At 42.5% G+C, this 20,093-nt stretch overlaps 1 protein-coding gene across 1 annotated transcript; it reads left to right on the forward strand.

Annotated features, from left to right (window-relative positions):
• The first annotated feature begins 1,803 nt into the window (after positions 1 to 1,803).
• LOC110534157 (H(+)/Cl(-) exchange transporter 5) lies at positions 1,804 to 19,141 on the forward strand. Its single transcript, XM_021618863.2, is given in 14 exon segments — positions 1,804 to 1,966; positions 2,379 to 2,513; positions 2,665 to 2,813; positions 11,762 to 11,861; positions 11,990 to 12,177; positions 12,265 to 12,387; positions 12,486 to 12,692; positions 13,170 to 13,250; positions 13,397 to 13,939; positions 14,087 to 14,273; positions 14,633 to 14,755; positions 14,758 to 15,030; positions 15,728 to 15,944; positions 16,886 to 19,141. Coding segments are annotated over 13 exon segments (2,409 nt in total). The 5' UTR covers positions 1,804 to 1,966; positions 2,379 to 2,386; the 3' UTR covers positions 16,977 to 19,141.
• The last annotated feature ends 952 nt before the right edge of the window (positions 19,142 to 20,093 follow it).

Here is a 20,093-nt window from a genome sequence, read left to right on the forward strand (position 1 = left end):
AATGTATGTAAAAAATAAATTGTATTATTAATATAAACACTTCTCATATTTCAGAGCACACGGTAAGGTTTCAAATGTCACCAAGACTGGCTTCATCTACAGACTCATCATTGTAGTGTCTTAAAGAAGGTCCGGGTAAAGCCAAAATGTCACACATTTTCCAAATTTAATTAATTATTTATCCATTTATTTAAAGGACCTTTCTATGTATTTTATTTCAGGAAGATCCAAAACATCATACATATCTTTGGGCCATCCTGGCTCGGAATAACCCATGAGTCCAAATCACTTGAGTGTTTCTTTTTCTTTTGGCCCCTAATATGAAAAGTTCAATCAAAGTAGATCTTGCGTCAGCAGAATCATGCATTTAACACAAAAAAGCAAAAATATAAACAGCTACCACATATTGTGTTCCTAAATGTAGCTGTAAATCCCCACTGGGCACAGACGCCTTCTATTCCACATTGGTTCAACGTCATTTCATTGAAATGACATGGAAACAACGTTGATTCAACCAGTGTGTGCCCAGTGGGACTTCACATAGCTTAATCTTTGGTGGAGCAGTGGCAGGGGAAAGAGAGATTTACGTGTTAAGAACTGGGATTATGAGTTGTGGCATGCAGCTTCCACTCATTATTCAGAATTAGTCATAAATATTCATAATAGCCCCAGGACCAGAAACAATGTAGCCATAGGGAATAAAAATATCCACACGGTGACTTAGAGGATGTAATTCATGACCCGTGTTGTGACATGTTTGGATGTTTTGTCATACTAATAAATAACACAATCATTTTGGGAAGTTTTTAGGTCTCCATGCACAGACTTTTATACCAGGTTTGATTATTTAAAAAATCTAATCGAATTTTGTGGGTCTCCTACATATTTTGCAGATGCTATTGCAGATATTAATGCAGGTGCAGCGAAATGCTTATGTTTCTAGCTCCAACAGTGTAGTAATATCTAACAATACAATACACACAAATCCTAAAAATGTAAATCAATAAATATTATAACAAGCATGTCAGAGTCTGGAACAGAAGCACATACAGGGGGTCGGCTGGTGGTGACTCAATTTGTAACAGTCTGATGGCCTGGTGACAGAAGCTGTTTTTCAGTCTCTTTGTCCCAGCTTTGATGGACCTGTACTGACTCATACCCCAGACTAATTCTGTAGACCAGCCTACATGTCAATTGACAAAATTTCGCTACACTCGCATTAACATCTGCTAACCATGTGTATGTGACTAATAACATTTCATTTGAATTGGCTATCTATCATCTTGCATTCCAGTCATTGATTGTCGTGAAAGTACTGAACTGGTGGAGGTGATTTATTTATCGTATTGTTTTCACTTAATCCTATGTCCAAATATTGGTGCAGATGAAGCAGAGATGCCAAGGAAAGGTCACTAGGCTACATATGCACTGTGGACAAAGTCTGATTTATTCAACTGAGGGTACACTAGGATATTAACTCTCACCATTGTCTGTGCTGTGTTTATTTTCTAGAAAACAATGAGGTTGACAGTTTTGAGGAGTCATTGAACCTTCTACAATGCATGCTTGAAGAAATAGTGCTTGATTTCAATAATGAACATACAACCAAAATACTTAATGCTGTTAACTTTGTCATCTGCATACATGCAAATATACAGGTCTGTGTGTGACGCCCAGGGAATCATCATTGGCAATGAGTTTGGGGACTAGACGAGGCATAATGTGATCCTTGTTTGCTGTACTGGTGGGTTCAATAGTCAAATAAAATCTACTCTATTTCCATTGTGACGGGTTTCTAGCCAGAATCCTTAGGGAAATAAAGGAATAATCCATCAACGATAAACTGATCAGTATTAGCATCTGGGATCCGCTCTCAATGTCTGTTGTGGCAGGAAGTTGTTGGAATTCGGTTAAAATCCGATAGGATAACAACAGCGGAGTTATCTGTCGAAATCCATCAAACGAAGTAATAACGACTTGTTTTATTTTATTAATATGATGTCAACAGTATGTGCTTGCACAGGAAGCTCTGTGCTTACTATTGCTTTCAAGGTTTATGAGAGTGTGGCTGATGCTACCGCGTTAACTTAGCTTTAGTTAGCTGTCCAGCCACCTATCTAACGTTAGTTAGCTAACGACGTTCGATAAATAGCTAGCTAGGTTCCATGCCGGTTGATGTCAGTCAGTATTTAGCTAGAAGCTAACCACAACAGCCAGTCGAACACAATACATTAAAACAGACGGAGCTAACTAGCCAACGTTAGCTAGCTCACGTCTCACCCCCAGATGTAGCTAGTTTAGCGAATGTAGTTAGGTGGAGGATTCCTTTGAACTCTCTGATTTTGGACCCTGACCTTATGCTGTGTGTATTCTGCTAGGATTCTCGATGGATAACACCGGATATTGCAACGAGAGCAGCACAAGTGACGAGGACATGGTGGAGATAGCAGGGGCGACGTTAGACTTCTCTAATACAGAGGATGTACCACCCTTGGACCGAGACAAATGTTGTGGTAAGACCTGTCTGTGTTGTATTGATTTTACACACACATCTTTTGTGCCAAAACAAGTCATGGGTATTGCAAATGTGTTATTTTATTTGTATTATTTCACACCAGAATGTGTGACACTTTTAAATCCTCACGTCTCTCCCTTCTCGTCCAGGGGATAACCCAGGTATGGAGGAGGTGAACGGGGTGCCTAAACTGATGGACTTGCTGGATGATCCGGTGCCAGGGGTGGGCACCTATGAGGACTTTAACACCATAGACTGGGTGCGGGAGAAGTCCAAAGACCGCGACCGCCACAGAGAGGTGATCTACAACTATTTACTTCCTTGTTCTTTTAACTCTTACAGTGCCTTGCGAAAGTATTCGGCCCCCTTGAACTTTGCGTCCTTTTGCCACATTTCAGGCTTCAAACATAAATATATAAAACTGAATTTTTTTGTGAAGAATCAACAACAAGTGGGACACAATCATGAAGTGGAACGACATTTATTGGATATTTCAAACTTTTTTAACAAATCAAAAACTGAAAAATTGGGCGTGCAAAATTATTCAGCCCCCTTAAGTTAATACTTTGTAGCACCACATTTTGCTGCGATTACAGCTGTAAGTCGCTTGGGGTATGTCTCTATCAGTTTTGCACATCGAGAGACTGACATTTTTTCCCATTCCTCCTTGCAAAACAGCTCGAGCTCAGTGAGGTTGGATGGAGAGCATTTGTGAACAGCAGTTTTCAGTTCTTTCCACAGATTCTCGATTGGATTCAGGTCTGGACTTTGACTTGGCCATTCTAACACCTGGATATGTTTATTTTTGAACCATTCCATTGTAGATTTTGCTTTATGTTTTGGATCATTGTCTTGTTGGAAGACAAATCTCCGTCCCAGTCTCAGGTCTTTTGCAGACTCCATCAGGTTTTCTTCCAGAATGGTCCTGTATTTGGCTCCATCCATCTTCCCATCAATTTTAACCATCTTCCCTGTCCCTGCTGAAGAAAAGCAGGCCCAAACCATGATGCTGCCACCACCATGTTTGACAGTGGGGATGGTGTGTTCAGTGTGATGAGCTGTGTTGCTTTTACGCCAAACATAACGTTTTGCATTGTTGCCAAAAAGTTCAATTTTGGTTTCATCTGACCAGAGCACCTTCTTCCACATGTTTGGTGTGTCTCCCAGGTGGCTTGTGGCAAAGTTTAAACGACACTTTTTATGGATATCTTTAAGAAATGGCTTTCTTCTTGCCACTCTTCCATAAAGGCCAGATTTGTGCAATATACGACTGATTGTTGTCCTATGGACAGAGTCTCCCACCTCAGCTGTAGATCTCTGCAGTTCAACCAGAGTGATCATGGGCCTCTTGGCTGCATCTCTGATCAGTCTTCTCCTTGTATGAGCTGAAAGTTTAGAGGGACGGCCAAGTCTTGGTAGATTTGCAGTGGTCTGATACTCCTTCCATTTCAATATTATCGCTTGCACAGTGCTCCTTGGGATGCTTAAAGCTTGGGAAATCTTTTTGTATCCAAATCCGGCTTTAAACTTCTTCACAACAGTATCTCGGACCTGCCTGGTGTGTTCCTTGTTCTTCATGATGCTCTCTGCGCTTTTGACGGACCTCTGAGACTATCACAGTGCAGGTGCATTTATACGGAGACTTGATTACACACAGGTGGATTGTATTTATCATCATTAGTCATTTAGGTCAACATTGGATCATTCAGAGATCCTCACTGAACTTCTGGAGAGAGTTTGCTGCATTGAAAGTAAAGGGGCTGAATAATTTTGCACGCCCAATTTTTCAGTTTTTGATTTGTTAAAAAAGTGTGAAATATCCAATAAATGTCGTTCCACTTCATGATTGTGTCCCACTTGTTGTTGATTCTTCACAAAAAAATACAGTTTTATATCTTTATGTTTGAAGCCTGAAATGTGGCAAAAGGTCGCAAAGTTCAAGGGGGCCGAATACTTTCGCAAGGCACTGTAACTAGGGTTGTTGCAGTGACCGTATTACAGCCACACCGGCGGTCATGAAGGCAGTCAAATTCCACGGTCATGGTAATTAGACTTCTTCATGCTCTGATGCTGCTCATGGTCATTCATAGCCTACCAAACTTGGTAATTCGTAGCCTAACTACCTGGTACTCAGCACTCTATTGTCCCTCTAATCACACTGACATGAATGCAAATGTATTTGAAAATCTAATAAAACACTCCATGAGAGTCCATGAGCTCATGTTGCGCAACATTTCAATAGACTATGCAATTGCGTGAGAAAAGAGAAAGTGATGGCCTCTACTAAAAAGAGGAGGATCAGCTTTCTATAGACTAGGCCTACTATATTTATTTCTCAACTTTCCTAATATTAAGAACTTTGCTTATATTTACTACAGGGGTATAGCTTACCTGGCTGACATGAAAACAAACCACAGGGAAAAGCGTCCTCCATTCGCTATTTAAGTGCATAGATTACATTTTTTCACGCTGCCCCTGTTTCGAAGCAGGTGCATTCTAAATCATGTTCCATTCTAAATCGGAAACAAATTTCACAAATATATTCTTTATTATATGTAAATAATGTTAAATCAAGACTAGTCTAATGGGTGATAATATTAGCCTATCACTTGTGAATGATGCCCAGCATAAGAAACAATGCCTTTTTTGTGTGACTTTTTCGAAACATAGGTGCAAATCTCATGTAGCCTAGCCCGTAGGCCTATATGTTTTAATAAGGTTTGTATCACAACTAAAGTGGCCAAATAACTTCTTAAAATTAAGCACATTAATCCACTTTACAAGGGGTGTAGAGCCTAACTAGCATATTTTTTTATTTAACCGGGTAGGCTAGTTGAAAACAAGTTCTCCTTTACAACTGCGACCTGGCCAAGATAAAAGCACAGCAGTTCGACACACAACAACACAGAGTTACACATGGAATAAAAAATAAAATAAAAAAACATACAGGGAAAAACGATGTTTACACGGGACAGGAGGGTACAAGACAAAAACACACATCCGACTGCTTGGATCAACATTGGTAACATTGATAATCAACATATATAAGCAGCGTGAGTTTCAAGTTTGGGGAAGATAATTTTCACCATAAAAATGCACCTTTATAATAAAAGCATTACATGCATAATTGCATTTGCGGTCACTTTTGATAATGGTGTTTTCCGCTAATGGAACGTTCGCACTTATAGCCATGTGCGCATTGCTGCGCTTATAGTGTGAAGAAATAGCCTAATAGTTTATCAACATTTTAAGATAAACGTTCTGATCTGTTTAATTTGGGATCTATCTAATATTCTATGTTTGGAATATTTATTTCTAGAACAGAATAGAATAGGTCAACCTTTGCACTATTGGGGATAGTGCTTTTGCTGTTCGTTGGGCTTCCTCATCTTGTTGGCTGATGAAAAGTAAATGTGGACAGTTCTTCCAATATCTTCAATATGCCACTTGGAATTGGATAAGGACGCGTGCAGTTGCATCCCCGATGTGTCTGTCTTCACTTGTAGCCTGTGAGAAAGACCTGATCATGTGATAGAGCTCGCAGCACTCAGGAAGAAGGGCACTACGGCCACAGGCTGCGAATGGCATGGATTCTTTTAGGGTGAATTAAGGACACACAAAGGGGATGCTGCTGTGAAATTCTAGGCATTATCAAGTGCTTGTCAAATTGTGACTGATGTAGTGTGCAGCCTGCGCAAAAAAAAACAAAGCAGAGCTCATGCCTTTCAAGCAACCTTTTTTCAAATCATCATTAGTCACATTATGTCGTACAATGTATTCAAAATCCAAACATATCCCAACGTTTGTAGAACAACCAAAGTTACATTAATAACTCTAAATTAAGCATATAGGAATACTTATTTCTTAACGCTCAGCACAGACTAGCTGCATGTGCATACTCCCTCAAATCGTTTGGAGAAAATATTCTTTCCATTTTATTCAGCTTTGTTCAATTGTATTCTTCATACTCTAGGTAAAAAGAGCCAGCATAATGAGCAAAGTTAATAGCTAACGCCATTTTTGTTAATTTCCAAATAAAACCAGAAGGGGGCAGCAGACCTTCAGGGTGTGTATCTGCTATAGCTAGTGGGAGAGGGCTTCTGCATGGGGGATGTTTGTATAAAGACTTTGAACATCCATAGTTATAAGTATATCATTACATTCAACTTGGACATTTTCAAGGGTCTTTAGCACATCAGTGGTGTCGATATTGAATGCTGGGAGGGAAGGAACCAACTTTTAAATGAAAAAAAAATGGACAAATTGGGATAGGGGTTCTGTGAGACGATCGTTACCAGAGACTTTAGGCCTCAGAGGAGGATCTGGTAGTTTCTTGTGAATCTTAGGTAGACCATAGTAAGCTGAACATACTGGGTGAGGGGTGATGAGGAAATCCCTCTCCTTTTCAGTAATCCAACCTTGGTCTAAAGCACTGTTATTAATGTATGCATCAATTTCACTCTTTAAAAAAATAGGTTCATCAGCTTTAATAGTGCAGTTATATTGTGGCTTCTAACAATGTAATTGTCTGCATAATTTCTTATCACCCATTTATATATTTTTGTCTATATATCTATATATATATATATATATATATATATATATATATATATATATATATATATATATATATATATATATATATATATATATAATATTAACATTTAAAAAAAAATATATTTTCCTTATTATTTTCCCCTAACCCTAGCACCCCTCCCCTAATTGGAGTAAACTAATGGACAACAACACTTTTAATTCCAGCTCATGCATACTATATACATTTTACCAACTTATCAATTGACTATGACTTCCCAAATCACCCAGCAGTGCTATTTTAAGAGTTAGCTCCAAGTAAATGCAATTTTTCAGCCCTTCCTGAACCTGTGACCAAAATCAAGCTACATTATGGGGAGTACCAAAACAAGTAATCTAATGATTGTCTCTTCGCAGCAAAATCTGCAGAGCTGGGATGGTTGTATCCCCCATTTATATAACATTCTATTGGTTGCAAGAATTTTGTATAATAATTTAAAATGGAAAATAAGTTTTGAATCCAGCGTTGGTTTATGAACTGATACACAAAACGTGCCATGGAATCGGTACATCAAATATCTACCAACTATTTTGCGACCAGTAAATTGTTTGGTCCTTAACCTCTTAAATGTAACGTAAAAATGTAGATTTCTGCCAAAATAGACGAGTAACTGCCATTCATGTGTAATTACATGATTCTGACATGTCAAAACTTGGTATATTTGGAAAGAAAACATCTGGGTGATTATGAGGAAACAATCAGAAGATAGGAGTTACATAGTTCAGAATACACAAGATCAAGCACACACAAAATAACCATTTAAATATATATATATATATATATATATATTGAAAGTAATCTTTCATTGACAAGCTATAAGTGAATTATTGATTCCCACAGCTGGAAACGCATCAGATGGCTTCCACAACATGTGAACAACATCAGGGAAAAAATGGTATTGATAGACATACAGTTGAAGTCGGAAGTTTACATACACTTAGGTTGGAGTCATTAAAATGTGTTTTTCAACCACTCCACACATTTCTTGTTAACAAACTATAGTTTTGGCAAGTCGGTTAGGACATCTACTTTGTGCATGATACAAGTCATTTTTCCAACAATAGTTGACAGACAGATTATTTCACTTATAATTCACTGGATCACATTTCCAGTTGGTCAGAAGTTTACATGCACTAAGTTGACTGTGCCTTTAAACAGCTTGGAAAATTCCAGAAAATGATGTCATGGCTTTTTAAGCTTCTGATAGGCTAATTGACATAGTCAATTGGAGGTTGACAATAGTCAATTGGAGGTGTACCTGTGGGTGTATTTCAAGGCCTACCTTCAAACTCACTGCTTCTTTGCTTGACATCATGGGAAAATCAAAAGAAATCAGCCAAGACCTCAGAAAAAAAATAGTTGACCTCCACAAGTCTGGCAAGTAAACTTCCCACTTCAACTGTAACAACTACAAATGGGCAGATGTTTTAGTTAGTGGTGTCAGGTGTGGTCACAGGACGTTTTTCAAGTGTCCGTTTTTCAAGTGGCATATGTCTCTAAATTAGATAATTCAAGTGCTATTACATATTTGCAATCCCTAAATTCTATTTGTTCAGTATAAAAACACAATTTCTACCATATCAACCTCACTCAAACATTGTGCTGGTGTCAATATGATTTGATTGATTTGATTTGATTTGATGGGGTATCCAGGGTACGTTCAAGTGTCCTTTCAACCTGTCCAAAGATTTTGAATGTGGTAATTGCACTGTTTTTGTACACTGGACGTGCCTAAAAGTTATTGTTCACTATAAAAACTCAATTTCTACAACACCAACCTCTCTCAAACATTGTGTGGGTGTCGGGGGACATACAGGGGATATCCAAGTGTTTTTTTCAACCTCTAGAAAGTTAGCCTAGGCATATCCAATGTATTGGTCCCACATACAAATGAACTGTTTACAAAAACAATACAAAAGCAACAGATATACATAAAAAGTCTTATCAAACTCAAACTTGGTTAGACATGTGTCCTTCACAAAAAAAAGGTGCAAAAATAGAAATGAGCTGATCTATTTAAAATGGCATTCTTGTTCGTTTTACATCCCAGGTAAAGATTAGGTTTCACTTTCACCGTAGCTTTTGCATGTTGTGATAGTCTTTGAAGCAGTCCCTCACTGCCAGGAAACGCAAAGGGAACTGGCATTTCAGACAGAAAATCTGGCATTTCACCCTTCCCCCCCCGTCTGGCATTTCACCCCCCCTCCTGTGTTTTGTGCGATGCTTGCGGTTCTTCCTTTTGTCTTTTGGCATGTGTGTTGGGTAGTGGCGCTCAGCTGCAGACTGTGAATGTGTTGTCTTTCGTTTTGTAGATTTCTTAACCATTTGTAATAGTGATGCACTGATTTTAGCGGCCTTTTAAGCATTCTAGTACAGTTTAATAGTTAACACACACATGGACACAGTGGTCTAAGGCACTGCATCTTAGTGCAAGAGGCATCACTACAGTCCCTGGTTCGAATCCAGGCTGTATCACATCTGGTCGTGATTGGGAGTCCCATAAGGTGGCGCACAATTGGCCTAGCGTCGTCCGGGTTTGGCTGTCATTGTTAATAAGAATTTGTTCATAACTGACTTGCCTAGTTAAATAAAGGTAAAATAAAAATAAATTAGTTCACCCACGACAGAGAACGGTCGATTGTTAAGGGCAATTAATTCCATTATCTTGGCGTTAATGGCCTTCACCTTTGAGTTGTCTCGCTGAAATGTTCTTACTCTTTCAACTGCTCAGTCCACACAGCAGACATTGTGGGCTATATTAGGAATGCTGTGCTGCACGTGAAGCGCAGCATTTGACATGGCTATATAGGTGGCTGGATTATATAGGTATGCACATCGCGGTTAAACTAGACATCGGGCCGATGCCGATGTTGGCATTTTTAGCTAATATCGGCCGATTCAGATATGTTCACCGATTTTATGTCATGCATCCCTAATTTGTAACGTATTCAGCTGGCGCTGCTCGTAACTGGTCTATAGAGTGGTAGCCATTTAAATTGCCAACCATTTCAACATGTAGCTAGCTATAGACCAGAGAGCATGTTGTTCTACCTTGATTTCCCTCGAGAGTCTGATTTCTCTGTCAATGTCATCATGGATTCACATACAGAACTGATGTTCTCTCGCAATGGCTTACAGATTGCTGTCATCTTCCCGTTCTCATGTTTAAACTCATCGAGCTGACCCTGGGAGACCCTGAAAATTGTTCTTCAGGTCCTGAACCTCTCTGGTCTATTCTTTTATTAGTTGACTCCATCAGTATTTGGCCAAAAACCTGAAGCAATTTTGTTGGTAGAACTCCTTTCTGTTCATTTTAAATATCCTTCACCTGTGATAGACATCACTATCCTCAGTGGTACTCCTGCTGGCTTTGGTCTTTGTCATGGTAGCAACGTAGGTTAAGCTGTCACTCATCGCAGTTCCAGACAGGGCAGGTCACAGGGTAGATTGAACACAACAACAAACAGCAGGGATCTAGCCAGTCACAAGCCCAGGAAAGTCCACAGCCCCAGCCACAATGGCTAACCGCGTTACAGGCTGCGTTCAAGCCCTCAATAAAACCCTGCTAGCTTGATAGGCAGCTAGCTAGCTAGCAACTGGGCTACTTTCTACGCCAAGCAGCTCCTCAGACCCGGCCTTGGTCGGCAGGATCACAGGACAGATAGTAGTGGTTTCAGCAACTGATGCCAACCGTGTCACGGGATCCAAACTCAAAAGGTAGCTAGCTATTAACCAAACTTTTTCAATAGATTTTCAAAACTTTCCAAAACATCAAATAGAGCTCTCCCTCGTTCTGCGTTCAACAGGAAGTGACGTGAGCACTCTGTAGTAGGGCTCCCGAGTGGCGCAGTCGTCTAAGGCACTGCATCACAGTGCTAGCTTTGCCACTAGAGATTCTGGGTTCGAGTCCAGGCTGTGTCGCGACCTGGAGACCCATGGGGCGGCACACAATTGGCCCAGCGTTGTCCAGGTTTGGGCAGGGTTTGGCCGGCAGGAATGTCCTTGTCCTATCACACACTAGCGGTTCCTGTGGTGGGCAGGGCGCAGTGCACGCTGACACGGTCGCCAGGTGCACGCTGACATGGTCACCAGCGTTTCCTCCGACACATTGGTGCAGCTGGCTTCCGGGTTAAGTGGGCATTGTGTCAAGAAGCGGTGCGGCTTGGTTGGGTTGTGTTTCGTAGGACGCACGGCTCTCGACCTTCGCCTCTCCCGAGGCCGCGATGAGACAAGACTGTAACTACCAATTGGATACCACGAAATTGGGGAGCAAAAAGGGTTAAAAAAAATCACTCTGTAGTAGCACTCTGTCACATTATCTCTATCTCTGCATTAGTCTTTGCAATGACAAGCAACATGAGAATCTAGAGAGCATTTGTTCAAAATATTGTCCTGTCTCTGCATTAAATGACTGTCTTCTAAGACAAAAGCAGGGAGAATTGTTAATTCTAGGCCCCTGAGAGATACTCCAATAGAATGCCATAATTGTCCAGTCTCTTTCTTTATTCTTCCAATTCTCTGTTTAATTTGTCAATGTCAGTATTGGGTTCGATTGGCTCGACGAGATCTTGGAAGAGTGAATGTGATCAATGGAAAAAGGGTATACCGAATCGCACTTCAGCCCAGCTGAATATTTACGTCTTTCTCTGTAGATTACCAGTAAAAGCAAAGAGTCCACATGGGCGCTGGTGAAGAGTGTCAGTGATGCCTTCTCTGGATGGCTGCTCATGCTGCTGATCGGACTCATGTCAGGTCAGTCTAAACGGATACAGATGTTTATCATTAGACTTTTTCATTTGATCCCTTCTACTAAACCCCTCACAGCAACACCCTGGAAACCATTGGTAGTGTTGGTAATTTTACCTTGTGGTCTATACCAGGTGCTTTGGCAGGTGGGATCGACATATCAGCCCACTGGATGACAGACCTCAAGGAAGGGGTTTGTCTGAACGGGTTCTGGTTCAACCATGAGCACTGCTGTTGGACCTCCAACGAGACCACGTTCCAGGAGAGGGACAAGTGTCCCCAGTGGAAAAGCTGGGCCGAGCTCATCATTGGCACGACAGAGGTGGGTTAAAATTGTACTACTCGAGCCATTGTTTTTGTTTTACGTGATTTATTTTGGTCAGTCTTATTGTGACATTTCTCTCTGCAGGGTCCCTTTGCGTACATTACGAACTACCTAATGTACGTGTGCTGGGCTCTACTATTCGCCTTCCTGGCTGTGACACTGGTCAGGGCCTTCGCCCCCTATGCCTGTGGCTCTGGAATCCCAGAGGTACGACTACTTTATGCCTCTTGCCTTGTTTGATATGTCTTTTGAAAGAGGACAAATGATGTGGTTCATTTACCCGTGATATTTCTTTTCTCTCCCAGATCAAAACCATATTGAGTGGGTTCATCATCCGAGGGTACCTGGGGAAGTGGACCCTGATCATCAAGACCATCACCCTGGTCCTGGCTGTGTCGTCGGGGCTCAGCCTGGGGAAGGAGGGGCCCCTGGTCCACGTGGCCTGCTGCTGTGGCAACATCCTATGCCACCTGTTCACCAAGTACCGTAAGAACGAGGCCAAGCGCAGAGAGGTGAGGAACAATAGCAGTGGGCTATTCACAAACATTTGCACATTTTATATGGATGGACAGGTTAACCTTTGACAGTCTTTTTCATGGAGCTGACACAAATTCCAAAAACTAGGAACACTGATGTTGTTTTGCATTGACACCGTGTCAAAAGAATTTGAGAGAGCCTCAAGTCAGACTCGGCGTGGGAAACCCCCATGAAATTATAAATAGCCTGTAGATGGTCTTGTGGGTTTACGATTTCAATAAACATATACCCCAAGGTGATGCTTGTTCTCCCCTGCCACAGCGAGCTAGTATGAATGGAAGTGCAGTGCCAGCAATTATCGTTCTCAATTCTGTTAGCACTGCGCCTGAGATATTTGCCGTTGATTCACTGCATTATATGAGCTGTTATTCAGCTTTGTTGTCGTGCTGTGTTATAAAGGCTTAGTGGAAGGACACACTGATCTCCACCTTCTCCTTGGTTGTTTGTGTCAGGTTCTGTCTGCTGCTGCTGCCGTTGGTGTGTCTGTGGCTTTCGGTGCCCCCATAGGAGGAGTGCTCTTCAGTCTGGAAGAGGTGAGAAGCGCCTTGGCTTCTTCTTCTTATGCAAATCTATGTGCTTTCTGATTCAAGTTGAACTACTCTTCAAGTTAAATTGAACATTGAATTCAAATGTTGACATTTGTCTATGATAACTGTCCTGCTCCTCATGATCCTGCCAGGTGAGCTACTACTTCCCTCTGAAGACCCTGTGGCGGTCGTTCTTCGCGGCCCTGGTGGCAGCCTTCACCCTGCGCTCCATCAACCCGTTTGGCAACAGCCGCCTGGTGCTGTTCTACGTGGAGTTCCACACCCCCTGGCACCTCCTGGAGCTCGTACCCTTCGTCCTCCTTGGCATCTTCGGCGGCATCTGGGGTGCCTTCTTCATCCGAGCTAACATCGCGTGGTGCCGGCGGCGTAAGACCACGTGGCTGGGCCACTACCCGGTCCTGGAGGTGCTGGTTGTCACCGCGATCACGGCGGTGGTGGCTTTCCCTAACAGCTACACCCGCACCAGCACCAGCGAGCTCATCTCTGAGCTCTTCAATGACTGTGGCCTGCTGGACTCCTCCAAGCTGTGTAACTATGACAACGCCAACGTCACCAAGAGCAGCAACGAGCTGCCAGACCGTCCTGCTGGAGATGACGTCTACACGGCCATGTGGCAGCTGTCCCTGGCCCTTGTCTTTAAGATGCTCATCACCGTGGTTACCTTCGGCATGAAGGTACGAGAGGACCACGTTCCTTCTACCGTCGCCTGTCTGTATGGCACATCTGTCCAGAGATGTCACCGCTTACTTGTATGATTTCAATGCGAGCTCTTCCATGGGATTTGAGTCTTTTCTATAAATCATGTCTTTCCGTTCCTCCAGGTTCCTTCCGGGCTGTTCATTCCTAGTATGGCGGTGGGGGCGATTGCAGGCAGGCTGCTGGGTATAGGCATGGAGCAGCTGGCCTACTACCACCATGACTGGGCGATCTTCAGGGGCTGGTGTTCTCCTGGTGCTGACTGTATCACCCCAGGCCTCTACGCCATGGTGGGGGCTGCTGCTTGCTTAGGTAAGGCCTGCTGATTGCTTAGGTAAGGCCTGCTGATTGCTTAGGCAAGGCCTGCTGATTGCTTAGGTAAGGCCTGCTGATTGCTTAGGCAAGGCCTGCTGATTGCTTAGGCAAGGCCTGCTGATTGCTTAGGCAAGGCCTGATGATTGCTTAGGCAAGGCCTGCTGATTGCTTAGGCAAGGCCTGCTGATTGCTTAGGCAAGGGCTGCAAGAGTGCTGTATGTTGGCATCTTGCATGTCTACGAGTGTTTTCTTCACTTGGTTTTGTCTTTACTCTGAACTCCTTTGTTCCTGGTTAAATATCGACATTAGGCATAGCCTCGAGACTTCTGCCTCCAGCCCTCTCTCTGTGCCCACAGGTGGGGTGACCCGCATGACCGTATCCCTGGTGGTCATCATGTTCGAGCTGACCGGAGGGCTGGAGTACATCGTGCCCCTGATGGCCGCGGCCATGACCAGCAAGTGGGTGGCAGACGCCATCGGCGCGAGGGCATCTACGAGGCGCACATCCGCCTCAACGGTTACCCCTTCCTGGAGGCCAAGGAGGAGTTTAGCCATAAGACCCTGGCCATGGACGTGATGCGGCCGCGTCGCAGTGACCCGCCGCTCTCCGTACTGACCCAGGACGGCATGACGGTAGAGGACGTGGAGACCATGATCACAGAGACCACCTACAGCGGTTTCCCCGTGGTGGTCTCCCATGAGTCCCAGCGCCTGGTGGGCTTCGTGCTGCGCAGGGACCTCACCATCTCCATAGGTATGGATGATGGGTCATCGTCTTGTGTCGTGCTAGGTGCTGGCTTTTGACCAACATGTTCAATGTCATCATAACTGAGTGTGGTTACATGGACACAATAAGGCAATTATCGTGGATAGTCAGGTGAATATGATGGTTTGATTAAAACGTTTACATGCTTTGCAAGAAGCATTGTCTTGTTTACACGGACACATTCTGAAATCAGGCTACCTGGTGGCACTCTGATCAATGCCGAAAATCACCAAATCAAAATAAACTTTTGTTTCCACAGCGGGCTTGTTTTTTTTGGAACGCATATTTGAGTCGGGGCATACAAACTTTGTATGTTCAAACTATTTCTAAGATGCGTACATTGTTGTTCTGAGCTCAACTTCACTCGCACTAGAGAGGGAGGCTCGCTCAGCTGTTGCTAGCACATCCGTAGATCAAATATGCCGCTGGAACGCTGATTAAGGTGTTTAACATGTCCTAATATTTCAAAAGATTTCAAAAAATAAAAAAAACGGGTGTTTTAATTTTAAGATAAGCGGAGTAAGGTGTTAGCGTGACTAATGTAATCTGCCTTCTGCCGTAATCAGTTGAATATCTAATTATGACTAATTATTATGTAAACGTTCTCAATGTCATTAGCAGTGTATTTAACACCTTTTTATTTGTCTCTGCCACTCCTCTGTAAAAACCCTCTCTCCCCTCTCAGATAATGCCAGACAGCGTCAGGATGGGATAGTGAGCACCTCGAGGATCTTCTTCACGGAGTACACGCCCCCTCAGCCCCCCAGCAGCCCCCCTCCTCTGAAGCTTCGGGGCATCATGGACCTTAGTCCCTTCACTGTCACAGACCACACCGCCATGGACATTGTGGTGGACATCTTCAGGAAGCTGGGCCTGCGCCAATGCCTCATCACACACAATGGGTAAAGCTCCTGCTACTGAGAACTAGCTATGTAGCTAGGAACCACTAGTTCTATACACTGCCGTTCTAAAGTTTGGGGTCACTTAGAAACGTCCTTGTTTTTGAAAGAAAAGCACATTTTTTGTCCATTTTTAAAATAACATCAAATTGATCAGAAATACAGTGGAGACATTGTTAATGTTGTAAATGACTGTTGTAGCTGGAAACGTCTGATTTTTAATGGAAAATCTATAGGCGTACTGAGGCCCATTATCAGCAACCTTTGTTCTTTGTTCCAATGTCACATTGTGTTAGATAATCCAAGTTTATCATTTTAAAAGACTAATTGATCATTATAAAACCCTTTTGCAATTATGTTAGCACAGCTGAAAACTGTTGTCCTGATTTAAAGAAGCAATAAAACTGGACTTCTTTAGACTAGTTGAGTATCTGGAGCATCAGCATTTGTGGGTTTGATTACAGGCTCAAAATGGCCAGAAACAAATAACTTTCTTCTGAAACTCTTCAGTCTATTCTTGTTCTGAGAAATTAAGGCTATTGCATGCGAGAAATTACAAAAAAACTGAATATCTCGTAAAACGCTATGTACTACTCATTACCCATTATGCTGATAATGGGCCTCTGTACGCCTATGTAGATATTCCATTAAAAATCAGCCGTTTCCAACTACAATAGTCATTTACAACTTTAACAATGTCTACACTGTTTTTCTGATCAATTTGATGTTATTTTAATGGTACAATTTTTTTTTGTGCTTTTCTTCAAAAAACAAGGACATTTCTAAGTGACCCCAGACTTTTGAATGGTAGTGTACATTCATGAGTAGAACTGAACAGAAACCCCAAGACAGACCAAAAAAGTGACAGAACTTACTTATGTAAAAGAGTTTCTATATGGTAAGAAGTCCAGACCTCTGACATGTTGTCCCTGTCTATCTTGCAGTCGGTTGCTGGGGATTATCACAAAGAAGGACATTCTGAAGCACGTGGCCCAGATAGCCAACCGGGACCCAGACTCGATCCTCTTCAACTGATGCTTCAGTACCAGCTGCAGAACCTTTGGCCAGACACCACTGTGGAACCACAGCTTTTACCCAGGCCGGTCTCCAGGCCAACTCCATTGCACTATGTTCATGTCTAACTAGTGGATTTCCTCCCACTTATGAAAGCATTGCAGTGACAACTGACCGCTTCATTAGAACTATAGAGGCAGAGAATTCATTGCACTTCAACAGCAAGCTGGCTTTCCAGGATTGACCCAAACGATGAACTGGATTTAGGAGAAAGTCTATGGCTTAATTAAATGACCGTCGGTAACGGGGAGAAAATTTTTCCCCCTTGGCCGTGAAGGCAGGAGTGGTCTTCCTCGTCAGCTGTTCAAGTATAGCATGTGTCTCCTAGAGCTACCAAGGATCCTAAAGGAGCTGAGACCAAGTCTGGAATCCTGAGGGACAAGCCAAACCACTGCCATTTGAAAACTTAACCCCCATACAATCACTAAGCTAGGAGTGGAAATAATCAGCTTCAACCTATCAATCACAGTTGAAAGTGTGAAGTTACTGTCTGCCTGACATATTTATGTCGGTGTTCAAGTCTTTTTCCCGGGTGTAATAGCTAAACACTTTAGCTCCAAAGAAATGTATGTTTCTTTGGCATTGTCTTTTTTGTTGTTGTCATGTAATGGGTGGTGGTTTTGACACAGACCAGGAGATGACAGACACACTATTACAGACTAAAATAACCTTCCTCGGAAACATGCGTGCTGTGGTTATCCTCTTTGACCACAGGGAGGCACTACTGTGCGCTAACCAGCACTAACCGGTTTAGTCTCTCCAGAATTCTGCTATCGATTCTTCTTTTTTTGTCAATTTGGCATATTATGCGATGGCTTGCAAATTTGACCAATCACCACAACAATTTCCACGTGAAACAGTCTAATTATTGCGTTAAACTGACCCATCACCGCAGGGCAAACGGTGAATCTCAGCCAATCACTGCACATTTACAGCGTAATGTGGTTCAATCAAGCCACTCGTCAACAAAATGCTTCCCTCATCAGCACATGCAAAATGTCAGAATTGCCGCAGCGAAGGCAAGGTTTTTGTCCTGCAAATATCACCAAAAAGCCCGGTGCAATCCAGGAGGGACTGATTACTAAACTTTATCAACTGATCAGTAACACTCAAAAGTGCAACCGTGAAAATATGCATTACTCATTTTGAAGACGCACCCCTATATTTCTGAGCTTCATGACCTTTTCAGTGACTAGTATTTATTGCACCCATATACTTGCATCACAAGTACACCGATCACTTTATCCAGCACACTACACAATCATCAAGTCAGTGATGATCAGTCTTAACAGGCAGTCTGAGGTCATGGACAAGATCAGTGTTGGTATATTATGGAGTGATCGAGAGGAGGAAGAGGTCTCCAGTATGTCACATCTCATATCGTCTTCCTGTTATCTCCTCGTCTGACATACATATAGAGGGGCACACGTGTCCAGTGTTCTTGTTGCGCTCACTTCCTTGTCTTCTTGCTAAAGCCCCAGGCAAGGGCTGGCGGATCTAGAGAGAGGACTGGCCTGTCAACACTAGTGAAGAACTCTGGATCTCTTTCTCCCTCTTAACTCATCCTCTTACTGTCTCACGAGACCCTCGTGTCGTAAGACGTCAAAGTCCACACTAAGAATGAGCGACTGAAGTGTAGCGTACGCTCTTAAACGCGAACCGAGCTGAGGAACCTGCCCTGCGAGGAATGCTCAAATCTCACTTTTACCTTGAGCAGGTTGATGGTGGCCATTCTTAAGCTATGTTTATGGATTCGTTGACACCCTGTTTTATCCATAAGTGTGTCTCCATTGTTGTATTACTTGTATACTGTAGTTAATTTTAACTGTAGGGTCTCATATTTCATTTTGAATGCACTTTATTTACAAATAAAGTACTTATCAGGTTTTTTGTTGTTGGGGGGGGGGGGTGTAGCTAGAGTTACATTATTAAACTGTGTGTCTGTTTGTATTAGTATTTATCCTCTCTGCAATGGTTTTGTATCACTACCATCTGCAATGGTTTTGTATCACTACCATCTCATGTAAAGGTGCACCTGAGATTCAAAAATGTGAAAGATGAATAATTTATTCCCCCTGTCATTTCAGCTTTGCTATGAATTAAAACCATGTTAACTTTCACATGAATAGATATGTGCTCTTTGTGCCCAGTTACTCACCAACAAGTACAGTACACGAGTTTGGAGTCATTCTCACTCCCAACATCATGAACCCGTTAAGTCTGTCCCTGAGGGTCTAACCAGAGTATGACAGTGCTGTCGGTGAACGGCCTGGGTGGCCTTCCATGCCCATCATGAGAAAGTGAAGATGTCTTGACAGTAAATCCTGTTTATTGTTTCAAGCAATAGTCAGATACATAGTCAAAGAAAAGTCACTTTTTTTTTACATTGCCGTCAATAACACATTTTAGGATATGAGTCTACGTAGTGCTTAACAGGAAGTTCAAACTTGGCTCAGACTACACTTATTAGTGATCTACTCTCCAGCTTGGGATTCTTTGTATGACTAAAGAATAGTGAAGAACAACACAAAAGTTGTTACTGAACCCCCCCCCCCCCCCCCCTCAGTAATTACTGCAGTTAATTTCTAAGCAGAAGAAATAGCAGAATTCTCAGTATAATGAAGGTCTCCCAAGAGGGCCATTATCAAAATCCCTTGTAGCCTTACTGACACCCCTTAAAGGTTTTGTACAAATTGGAAGATAATGGCAGGATCAACGAGAACTTAATTGTTCCTTGTTTTTACCCCTCAAGAGCCCATTGTTTGTTTCTTATCCATAATTAACTAGAGTTATGAAACCACATCCACCACAAAAGCTTGTAATGATATTGTCAATAGGTACATTCAACACTAAAAGAACCCTCGTGCTGAATGAGTTCTTGTTTATCAGAAAAGAAGAGTGGTTCCTTATGGACACCAGGGCTTTAGTTGCCTCTGGTAGTGCTGTATACCTCTACATTACAGTGTTTGGGGATAATTCACACATCCTTTGTCTTTCTAATGGCCTCTTCCCTCAGTGCTGGTGATACTTATTAGTGATTGTGCTTCCGTACCTAAGTGTAATGCCAATTAGCCCACA

Source organism: Oncorhynchus mykiss, chromosome 10 (genome assembly GCF_013265735.2).
Source record: "Oncorhynchus mykiss isolate Arlee chromosome 10, USDA_OmykA_1.1, whole genome shotgun sequence".
NCBI classification, from domain to species: Eukaryota; Metazoa; Chordata; class Actinopteri; order Salmoniformes; family Salmonidae; genus Oncorhynchus; species Oncorhynchus mykiss.